General features: G+C 33.9%; 1 protein-coding gene across 1 annotated transcript in view; it reads right to left on the reverse strand.

Moving 5' to 3' along the window:
- Positions 1-11,431, reverse strand: part of LOC134684236 (low-density lipoprotein receptor-related protein 6-like) — an 828,684-nt gene extending 817,253 nt beyond the window's left edge. Inside the window, exon 1 of the mRNA XM_063543501.1 lies at positions 11,278-11,431. Coding sequence (XP_063399571.1) covers positions 11,278-11,408 — 131 coding nt within the window. The 5' untranslated portion in view covers positions 11,409-11,431. The remainder of the gene's footprint in view (positions 1-11,277) is intronic.
- Between the last annotated feature and the right edge of the window lie 1,341 nt (positions 11,432-12,772).

Raw genomic sequence — 12,772 nt, forward strand, 5'->3', positions numbered from 1 at the left:
ATCAAATATTCGTGTGGGTGCGTGGGTGTTGCAGCCTGTAGCTCAATGCCATATTTGGCATGGCCATAGACGGCGCTCGCAGCATGAAACAGAATTTTGGAATTCCCTTATCAGCTGGAATAGAATTTGGGAATTCCCGTATCGGGCACTTGTTAATTTGCTGTCGACAAGAAATCAGGTGTTGTGCAAATTAGTTAAACTATCCAAAAAGAGGATGCCTAACACGAAAAATGCCATAGGATCGCCATCAAGGGCCATGGGGAAGGAAAGAAGAACGAGCAGCAGGACAGGAGGAAAGAGAGTGCAGCACGAAAAAATGGCCCAAAAGAAAGACGGAGCTGGCCGGAGAAGAACTGCCAAATAAACAAAAGAGGTCGGACACGTGGTGGCAGAAGTACCTGAGGAAACTACTGATATCTCATCAGGTTCAAACACATATGTGAAATATGCAGTGGCAAACACAGAAAGGCACAATCTTATAACTGGGCAAAAGGAAGAAGTAACAACAAGTTTTAATTTTTATTCATTAGGAAATACTCCTATAAAGTATCAGTCTTGGAAAATTATTTAGAATTCTACCCACCTAACAATGTAGCACATGAAATTATATCTGGTTTCAAATACGGTTTTTCATCAAAATAGTTTGGCTCTGGTGAACTAAGGGAGAGTTCCAATTTAAAAAGTGCATTACAGCTACCCAAAAATGTAAAAGAAAAATTAATAAAGGAAGTTAAACTTGGTTGCATTGCTGGTCCTTTCCGATACCCACCTTTGCCCATCCTTCAGGTATCACCAGTGGGGCTAACGTCAAACTCTCACAAAAATCAAACAAACCTTGGACAGTTTTAAAAAAACTCTTAAAGATATGCAATCCCTTTTTGGGATCCTGAATTTTGCTTGTAAGGAAGTTGCTCCAGGCCGCACCTTCTGTCGCAGTCTCATAAATTCAACAATTGGGGTAAGAAAATCGTATTACAAAATTCCAGTAAACAAGCACATGAAAGCAGATTTAGAAGTTTGGTTACACTTTTTTCAAACAATGCAATGGTGTCACTGTAATAACGGACAATGTATGGATTTCAAATGAAAAATTAGAGTTGTTCACGGATAGTGCAGGGGTCAAAAGGCGGATATGGATTCTATTTTTCAGGTCAGTGGGCCCAAGGCATATGGCCAAAACAATGGGTTGAAACTGGAATCACAAGAGTTATGACATTGTTAGAGTTTTTTCCAGTTGTAGCAGCTCTAATGTCCTGGGAGTCCTATTTTGTTAACAAAAACGTTTTTTTCATGTTGATAATCAGGCGGGTGTTCAAATCATTAATATGAAAACTAGCAAATCAAGTAGAGTTATGACTTTAGTAAGACAGATGGTTTTAATGAACTTTAAAAATAATACATTAGTTAAGGTGGTACCTAACACTACAGGGAGATAACTCTGTAAAGTCAGCTAAACGCTTTAATTACGTTGTGTTGTAAACGGATCATTAAGCTTCTCAGTGATCAAAATTGGTGTTTGTTTGATAGTTTGATAGTTTATTAGAGAAAACTCAGCCGCAGAAGACTGCGTAACAGGAGCATATTTATATACACAATATTAATTACAACATAGTTCATAATACAAACAGAATACATTATTAAATTATACATCTTCAGAAATAAGTTTGTGTTTATTACAGTTTTAAATTAGACAAGCATCTTTTCTACCTTTTGAATAAAAATTGACAGCTTAGACAGCACATTACTATTACTATATTTAAGCATGCCAAGTACTTTTTTTTCATTTGAATATTTTAAATAATATGGAGGTATGAACTTCCCCCTTAAATCCTTAACTTCACAGTTGGTACATTTACATATATAGTGGTATACATCTCCAAGACCAGCTTTACAGAGTGGACAAATCCTATCATTTCGTGGTACATTTCTCCATCTTCCTGTTTCGATGGGAAACTTTGTATTACATACCCTTAATTTACATATGTTTACTCTATGACCCCGTCTTAATTTTAACAGATATGTTTCCAAGCAAAACTCTTCTTTAAAGTGTAGATAAAACTCCCCCCTTGATGAACTGTTTATATCTGAGAACCATTTTTGAATAAACTGGTCCTGGAGACGCTGCCTTACATTAATTTTAATATAATTATAATCAACTTGCTCCGGCAAATTATATAGTTCGCAAAAGCCACAATCATTAAACACAGATTTTACATAGTTAGACCACTTACAATTACTACCTTCATGCTCATGCATGTACCAAAGTAACTTATAAAGTTTACCCGATAGTTTTTTATCATTTGTTGCTAGCTTGTGCCAAAAACATACCATTTTTAACTAGATCTGCATTTCAAGTGGAAATCTTCCAAGTTCACCATATACCATAAAATTTGGCGTAGATGATCGCACACCCAAACTGCGCTTACAAAACTGTAGATGTAACTTTTCAGTATTATTTTTTTTTTCAAACCCCCATATTTCCGAGGAATAGGTCAAAATTGGAACCACCAACGCATCAAATAATTTTAGCTGTAGATCAATCGGAAGTGAGATATTGTGTATCTTATTGTAAAGAGCATAAAGTGCTTTTTGAGCTTGGTCTACCAATTTTTTACGAGCTTGAAAGAAATTTCCGTTGTAATTAAACAGCAGACCAAGATAAACATATGCATCTTTAATTTCAATAATTTCATTACATAGTTTAAAAGTAACATTCTTATTATACTTTCTCTTTGAAAAAATTACAATCTTTGTTTTTGTAACATTAACAGTGAGTTTCCACTCAAAACAATATTGCTCAAAAACATCCAGAGCTTTTTGTAACCCTTCTGCCGACTCCGCAAAAATAATTGTGTCATCAGCGTACAGAAGAATAAATAACTTGATGTACAAATCAAGATTCTCTGTAAATTTTCCATTAATAAATTTTAGACCATCCACAGCGTTTTCATCCAGATATTCCTCCAAGTCATTAAGGTATAAGGCAAAGAGAAAAGGTGACATTTTTTCTCCCTGTCTTACACCTACCTCACACGGGAAAAAATCTGTTTTCAGTTCTCCATTTTTAACACAAGACTTAATATCTGTATACATGCTCAATATAACTTTAAACATTTTCCCACCAATATTATATTTTAATAGTTTTTGCCATAGTCCCACCCTCCACACTGTGTCAAACGCTTTTCTAAAATCTACAAAAGCGCAAAATAATTTCTTTCCCGAACTTTAATATAGTGAAATTAGAGCATGCATGATAAACATACTATCTTGGACAGAATACCCCTTACGAAAACCACCTTGGGCATCAGTTATAATCCCGATCTCGTCTGACAGAGCATTAAGTCTTGAATTAAATATAGAGGTGAACACTTTTCCTAAATTCGATGTAAGACAAATAGCTCGGTAATTATCCAAATTATTTGGATCCCCCTTGTTTTTAAATACAGCTTAATGATACCAATAAGCCATGAATTTGGAACGATTCCAGAATCAAACACTAAATTGAATAACTTAGTGTAAATAGGCAAAAATTGATTCACCGTGCTTTTTATATATTCGTTGACAATCTCATCTTCCCCTGGGGCTTTCCCATTACATAATTTTTTAACAGCTGACAGTATTTCGTCCTCTGTAATTTACTGATCTATAATTTCAATAAAACCCTGATTTTTTATACTATTAGCTAAATCCTCAAAATCAGTATCATCATCTGGAACATCGCTTTTATTTAATGACTTAAAATACTCATATAATTGATCAATAGTAATTTGAGTATCTTTATCAGACCCCCCTTTATCAAATCTTTTCAAGATTTTCCAAAATTTACCAGAATCTTTTTTCGAAAGTTTACGCATGTCAGATTCTAGTGCATGTTGAAAACTCTCGAAACTTTTGTTCATTTCGGTTCTATAAACTTTCCCGGACTTTTTCATCTCATCTCGGTTCTCTTTTGCCAAACTAAATTTTTGCTAAATGTTATAGCTTTTTTGTCAAAACAGGGTCTTTTGGGGGGGGGGGGGGGGCATATTATCTTATATATCAGGAGTTGCATTCATACCATCATAAAATTCAAGGGATACAGGATACTACAAACTTCTCTATTATTGGAAATGCATTAGAAGGGAAAAAAAGAATTCAAGGAGGAAAACGTAATGACATTAGAGCACCAATTACAGTGCAATTGTTATCAGATATGATAAGTTGTTTAGATAAAGTATGTAAGACTACATATGAAGCTGCTTTATTTTCAGCAGTTTTTTTCTGTTGTCTTCTTTGGTTTGCTAAGAGTAGGGGAAATCACTACTTCAAAATCCAAGTCTGTTATAAATGGCTCCAACTTAACAATTTCTGATATTTTAGTTAGGAGAAAAGTCCTGGAGCTAAGAGTAAGGTGGTCAAAAACTGACCAAAAGGGAAAGACTCATGAACGAATATTTAAAGGTACGACCTACCTGTAACAATACAGATTTGTGTATTCATTATACTGGTATGCCTTTAACTAGATACCAATTCAGTAGTATACTGGAAAAAAAGCTTTACATTTTCTTTATATTAGTAAAGGTCATTTCAGGTCAAATAGTTTTAGAATTGGGGGAGCCACGGAACTAGAGGAGGTAATTATGAGATTGGGCAGATGGAAATCGCATGCTTATTATCGCTATATTAGGTTGCATTTTTTCTAGTTTCAAAAGGCTAACAATCAACAAGTTTCACAGGTCCCAAGATTTTATGGATTGTTGGAAGTTCCCTTGTTCATTGGGCCAACGTAGAGGCGAAGAAATATGGTAGGAACAACCTGAGACTGGGGTCAAAAGGTGTTACAACATACTGGATTGGGCAACCTGGTTTACAGATTTTCCTCTTTTTATTATTTTTCACTGTGGCGCTATTGATTTGACAGTTTTAGAATTGACAGGGAAGGGTTTAATCGAAAATTTTAAATGTTATATCCTACGTTACAAGGCTTTATTTAAAAATGTTATTATAATATGTTCTTCAATGCTACAGCGCAGATACTGGCATTTTGCTCCCTTGAATGTGGGTGCAATAATCGAACAGAAGAGAAAAAGAGTGAAATCAGTGGTCAAAAACTTTGTAATAGAAAACGGGGGGAAAGCTATTTTACATGAGAACATTAGGGCAAGTGAAGTGTCTTTATACAGAACAGATGATAATCATTTTTATCAAACTGGAAATCAGGTTTTCTTAAATAATATACAAGGGGGGGGGGGGTGAGTCTTTCCTTCCTTTGCCAATGATTCAATAATGAAAATTTTGTGGAGATGAGAACCCTAGTCAGATTTGGTAGCTGCCTTGGGCTCTCATGAGGCGGTCCAGGGAGACTGGTAGTGATTGGGGGATTATTTCACTCGGCCCTTGCTCTGGGCCTGACAAGTTGCAAGTTTGAAAATGTGGTTAGTGGTAACGGTGGGGTCTACATATGGATAACTCTGGGACCTTCTCCACCTCATCTTATAGAGGGGAGGCCTACACCTGCCAACAGGTGGGGCACAAATAACTGGAGCATTGGTAATACGAGTGTTTTCCCCCGGTGCCTCCCCATGGTAAGTGGTGGTGTTTAACTACCAGGGTTACGGTATGCAATATGCAATACGTCAACAACTCTTGATCGTTGTTCTTCATTTCATTGTTATTCGTTCAGTATTGATATAGGGTCTTCTTCTATGAGTATTGCAATTAATTTGGATAAATGTTTTTCATTGTTATAAATCAAATATGAGAACTTGAGTCAAATTGGTGAACATGAATTTTACAGCTCATTTAATGATGACACTTACCTTCAACAATGCGTAAAACACGAATTTTACAAGAAAAAAAATTTACCTTTTTAGAAAATGGATGATATAGATATCAGGGATTTTCATTCATTATGCAAATCTTTGTCATTAAGGAGAGACGCTGCACGCACTGCATGACATGTACATATTTTATGGTTTTTACTTTTATTTTCCTTAAGGTGTATCATTTACTATGTATTTTGTAAACTGCATGCATAGGATGTATGCCATTAATCCTATTTAAACCTATTAACGATATCAAACTCAAACATTCGTTCAAAAATCACACATGGAACATACAAAAATCTTCCGAATGAATTAGCAAGCTACCTCTATAATATCTTTTTGATCCGTATTATTAATTACAATTTTTGTTCTCGCATTTGTCTACTGTTTGGCCTATTTCTAAATTGTATTCAATTTGTAAAAGCTTGAATTCGGGTTTTGTTTGCATATTTCACACTAGCCTTGTGAACGTTTTTGTAAATCTGATATCTTTGAAAGGTTATTATATTTGCATCTAAGCATCTGCATGGGACCACCAGCTGCATACCCTGTTAACATTTACTAGGCTTATATTCGTGTTGTTCGTATACCGCTATTCAAAAGTTATGCGTTGATTGAGCGAAATCAAATCAGTGTTACAAACCAAAACAGACTGAAACACATCAACTATTAGAGTAAAACACCAGCACAACAGAAACACTGAATTGGACTATTTCATTACAACTGCCATATTCCTGACTAAGTACACAATATTTAAAAACAATATTTGGTTGGACGTGATTTCATTGCTTGCCAAACTTCCCGTTTATATGGCAGTATTACAAATACAACTAAATTGACAACATTACGAATGCACAACAAATAAACGCAAGACCACTCAGGACGGAGGAATACATACATACATAATATAGTATTACATGACAACATGTAAACCACATAATAGCAACGGACATCTTCCACAAATTTACGAAATTCCCCATGCTACCACAAACAAATTATCAGCTGTGCGTCACGATTGTATCAACGCCACAAAAAATGACGTATTTTTTGCGACGTCTGTATTATAACTGCTTAATTTATGAAAAACACTAGTATATATAAGTTTAATTGTAGACTCGTACAAATATATAAATTTGGGATTCAGTAACGGTGTTATTTTATGTATTGATAAAATTGAAAATGAAAATGGGGAATGTGTCAAAGAGGCAACAACCCGACCATAGAACAGACAACAGCAGAAGGTCACCAATAGGTCTTTAATGCTGCGAGAAACTCCCGTACCCGGAGACGTCATGCAGCTGACCCCTGAACAAATATATATACCAGTTCAGTGATAATGGACGTCATAGTAAACTCTAAATTATACACAAAAAAATGAAATTAAAAATCAACATGCTAGCTCCAGACCTCAATTACATTGATTGAAAGATTATGTCTTCATCATATGAATATCAGGCACAATCCCTCCCCATCATAAAATATGTGAGAAGAACATAACCCGTGTCATGCCAACAACTGTTTTTTTTTAAATAAATGTGTTTAATTCCGGTGCAAAAACCCTATAAATGAATCAATATTAAAGCCAAAATAAAATATAATTCGGGATTACTACAATTGCATGAAGTACGTGTATTTTCATTGATATTAACAACTTTACACAATTGCCTATAATTAAACAAGTATTTCCAGGTAGATTTCTTGTAAATATAACAAATAAAAGGGAGCTCAGTAATATCCAGGAATTTGTTTTTTTAACAGAATGATCGTTAAAAATACCAGCATTGTTTACAAAATCAAAACCTTTATTGACGTACATTATTTTAATAAAATGATTTTTTATGATCTTCAGGGCAATCAATTGTGGTAATCAATTTAGAATAACAACTTATAATTTGATTGTTTTCATACTAAGGACTGCTTTATAAAATGTTGTTGCAAATCCTTTAGAATTTTATTTAACTTATTAACCGATAAAGAACAGAGTTTTCTTAACAGATAATGTCTTTTTGTTGTAGTTGTTTTTTTAAATAGAAATTAGGTCCGAAATATTTGTATGATTGGTCCGAAATTTTCTTCCATTGCGATTTTTTCTACGACAATGAGAACGTTTTTTTACAAACAATTTTAGAAACTAAATCCAGAATGTTAACATAATCGGTTCTTGATATATACACATGGAAAAAAAGTATTGCAACATCAAATTCAAATTAAAATTAAAAAAACACTCTTTATTTTTTTGTGATATAATTTGTTTTAATAGAACTAGTTAAATATTTTTGAAATATCACCCGAGTGTTATCAATAAAATATCGACTCGATAAATTCTTATCTGCACATGCAGTTACTGTACTCGTAAACAATAAAACAGATGTTTTATCCTCATTGTTTTCAACACTTTAAATAACCAAGTTTATAAAGTTATGTGATTGACACCTTGTAATTGGTCATCCACAACTCATAACTGCAGCAAGATGCAGATAATCAGCATGCGAGAAGCAGGTATGTCGCTGTGGCAATTGCACGTATTGTTAGTCATCACCATTCCACTGTAAGTCATTTTGAAAATAACAATCAGGCAACAATCGTTGTTAAAGACCTTCCAAGATCAAGAAGTGCCCCTATAGGTTGTATTTCTGTAAATATTGACAATGCAATTTCCCAGAGGAACTCCTTTTACGGCTCAAACTGTACCACTTTTACTATGAAGTTTTGAAAAAAATCTTTTCCTAGAATTGAAAGTTCATTTGCACCCCAATTTTTTTCAAAGGTCAAAATATAGGGCTGTGCGGTATATTTTCAACGTGTATATGCCCTGAACTTCTCAGAGTTTAAACTAACACTAATTTTCTTAACTACCCCTACCTCGAACGAAAGGTTGCCACAGATCGCAATGTAAACAATATGCACATGTAAATGTACTGGTAACATTCCCAAGTTATGTCTCTGTGGAACACATATAGCATAACTGGAAACCAGTATGTAAGCAAAATTAATTTTCTTTGAATGTTCAAGATCTCCCCAAAAGAGGCGTGTTTTGAGAAAAAGTTGTATTTACAAAGTGCAACATATAACATCTGCTAGGGGAAATCAAGCATAATGAAGGTTGGTCAGCAGGAGAACCATTGCAAACAATACAGTCCTAAAATGAGAGTGGTGACCATACAGGAGCCTTTAAGCAAGAACTGTTCGAGATCGGCTCATCGCTACTGGTTATCGTGCGAAAAGACCATTTCTGGGACCTTTGCCTACGAACAGACACACAGTTGTCTGTATCCTACAGCCAAAGTTGGAAATAAGCATCTTGGAGGAAGATACATTGTTCCAATGGAGTTCAGTTTATCTTTCTTGACCCAATTGTAGCTCAAATTTGAACCATTTTGAGCATATATGGGACACTTCTGGGCGTAAAGTGCACGAAAGGACATCTCAGTTAAAACACGTCATGGAATAAACAATACCCTTCATCAGGAATGGTTGCTACTTCCTTAGCAACACCTTAGTCGACTTATGGCCGGAATCAGAAGACGTTAATATGCGGTTATCCGTTTGAATGGAGGCTGCGCACAGGATTTGCTTACCCTTCCGGAGCACCTGAGATCACCCCTAGTTTTTTAGTGGGGTTCGTGTTGTTTATTCTTTAGTTTTTTATGTTGTGTCGTGTGTGCTGTTGTTTGTTTGTCTTTTTTTCATTTTTAGCCATGGCGTTGTCAGTTTGTTTTAGATTTATGAGTTTGACTGTCCCTTTGGTATCTTTCGTCCCTCATTTACAACTCTTTGGCGTATAACGATCAACCATGATTTGAACAATCATCTAATGAATAATTTTGAAATGTCTGACATTTTAAATTTCGACTACAGTAAACGTTGTAAAATGCATTTTTTTTTTTAAAAACACTTCATTTTGTTATAAAAATTTTGGTTTGATTAAACATTTTTTTTCATGCATTTTTTGTTCGTTTTAATGCCAATGTTTTCATTAACTACGTTTCAATATTATTTTACAAATACTTTATCATATTTCATCCAAAATAAGAGGCTGATTCTTCAAGTTTTAAAAAATCAAGGTGTTGCAATACTTTTTTTCCATGTGTATATTACCCATTCCCATAATAGTATCATAAGACCGAGAGGGTAGACTGTCTGTAACTTTTTAATCCAATATAATTCAATTATTTTCCGTGATCGTACACACTTTGAATGAGATTCACCAGGCTGCTTATTTACTACTTCTAAAGGCCGAACTGTTAAATATGTAATTGATGATTGTGCTTCTTAATGTGTTAATAAATTAGACTTTTGAATTTATTGGGTCTTTTAAAACGGCACAGGTGTTATTTCGTGCGTTTAGATACATATCGTCTAGCTTCCCCTACGTACTGAATACCGCATCCCGGTTTGTTTCATGTGAGTAAATAAATAAAACTGTTGGTTTTTCAAGTTATATCAGTTTCAAAATTTAAAGAAAATGTGTGAACATTAAACGTGGACCTTACCGTATTGTTAGTGGAAAGACGGGGACATGTAAGTCATTTTTGCCATGACGTTTATCGATAGAAGGGTTACCGCGATTTGTATTGTTAAACATGTTAGCGATGGTAGTATTTTTAGATAAGCGATGTTGACGATTGGGTCGTGTAGAAACACTTTGAACGAGTTTGGTTTTTATTTTATTTTTCCATTTCTAAACTTCATATTTGTTTTTTGTGTGTGGATTTTATTAGAAAGGAACAAAGACTGGCGTCCAGAATATAAACCAGCATACAATAAATTATATTACGTAATAGATAAACCTGTTCGGCCAAAGATGTCAAATGCTATCCGTCATAAATTACCAGACAAAATATAACAAAAACTAGTGCTAATTGTCCCATTGACTTTTTTATGTCTGTTCTTGAATTATTTTCCTTTATGAGGCGAGTTTGGGCATTGTTTTACAATAAACAATGTTTTATCTGAAGTTAATCCACTACCCAATTTAACGAAGGGCTGAGACTATGACATAGAGACAAAATGTAATAGATGAACGAGAGATGGTGTAGACACTACATTATACAAGCTCAATCAGGATTTGTAGAATAAAGCTACTGGAACAAAAAACAATTTGTCAATGCAACGTTTTATTGTCAGAAATATCTGAAATTGATAATTCTGTTAACAATACTGGTTAATATTTTTCGAAACAAATCTTTCATGACACAAGACATATTTCAAAATGTCAAACATTAATTGAATTGAGTAGATAGCCTTACTTTATATTTATAATTGTTATTAGGTTGTAGTAATGTAATGTTCCTGCGTTGAGGCATCACCATTCCTTTGATGTTATGGAAAATAAGAAAATAGATGTCTACATATTTATATCACTAGAATGACTTAAATTGATGTTTTCCTTAATACTTGATTTTACAATTTTCATTCAAAGATTCCCTTTCTTATGTTATTATTGACATAATGAGAGTAAACGTTTACATACCGAACGATGTCGTGGGTGTAGTATCTCGGAAAATAGATGAATCTGTTTTTGTAATCATAGTCCATATCGAACACAGTATCGCTCTGCACCAAAAGTACAGTTACATTGCGTGTATCAATATCAAACTCCATAATGGAATTGTTTGTTGAAAACAAAATGTGTCCTGTGAAAGCTGAAAAATAACAGGAATACTCATAAAAATCTATACTACAAACCCTTAATTACGTTTATACTTTTATTTTTATTTAGATAGATAATGTACCTCATATATTTGCTATTTGCTATTTGATCAGGGTTAGCTGGTGCCCCATATAGTTGTTCAGTTTTAAAAGGTAGACCGCATAATCATTTTTCCATCGAACGATCGATCGTCGTTCAACATGTTGCAGTTAGTCTTTGACCACTCAAAATAGGAAACATTGTTGAGGAGCATGTTCATTTGTACAGTGCACATATACACTGTGACACGAATTGATTATAACAAATTCTCATCATAAGTATGCAACGCAAAAGTTTTGTTGGCTCGACGTTGACATATATATCTATTTATATATCTGTTTGTTTTAATAGTGAATAATATAATTACATAACATTGACTGCTGTAACACTATTTTTCACATTTATACCTATCATTTATGTTTGTTTTGTTCACACATCGTTGTCAAAATTATGGATAAATTAATACGACTGTCATACAAGTGAGATGTTTAGCTAGTTGGAACATAAGGTTTAATCCACCATTTTCTACATAAGAACATGCCTGTATTAAGTCAGGAATATGACACGTGTTGTCCATTCGTTTGATTTGTTTGAGTTTCTTATTCATGTTATTATGCCATCTGATTTTCCTCTTTCCGTAACAAATTTTCTCTGGAATTTAGTATTTCTGTGATTTTACTTTTTAAAACATATCGTTTTTAAAATATCAAGATAAAAACGGAGATATACACGTTTAGAAGTCAAGTTTGTGACCCTGTCATGCTCCCTTTAAATATATTTATACCATTACCTTGCTTTAATTTCTAATTATATTCATCTAAAAACGTTTAAATACAGAATGTTACTTTGAATGCAGACAAGACGGCAAACAACTACGGTAAAAATATTATTCTAACTGAGGACAATAATTTTTTAAACTTTTATCGTGTAGTTCTTTTTGTTAACTTATACAGAAAGGTTGCTTTTACTTATTTCAAGACATTAATATCTTGTTGACCATTATCGATGTGTAAGACATGTTGTGGTTTAGTTTTAAAGATTTGGCAATTATTGACTTGCTTTTTGAAACAGTTGTGCTGCATTCAAAATTTTGTAAGCAAACATATGTGCTGAATTGGAGACTGCGTAAACGAAAATATGTGTGCCACTCGAAATTGAGTAAACGAAGAAAGCAAAATACTATAATATGTTTTTCGTTAATATTTTGTACCTAAATTAGGCCGTTAGTTTTGATTGAATCGTTTTACATTTGTCATTTCGGGGCCTTTTATAGCTA

Source organism: Mytilus trossulus, chromosome 9 (assembly GCF_036588685.1).
Source record: "Mytilus trossulus isolate FHL-02 chromosome 9, PNRI_Mtr1.1.1.hap1, whole genome shotgun sequence".
Lineage (NCBI taxonomy): Eukaryota > Metazoa > Mollusca > Bivalvia > Mytilida > Mytilidae > Mytilus > Mytilus trossulus.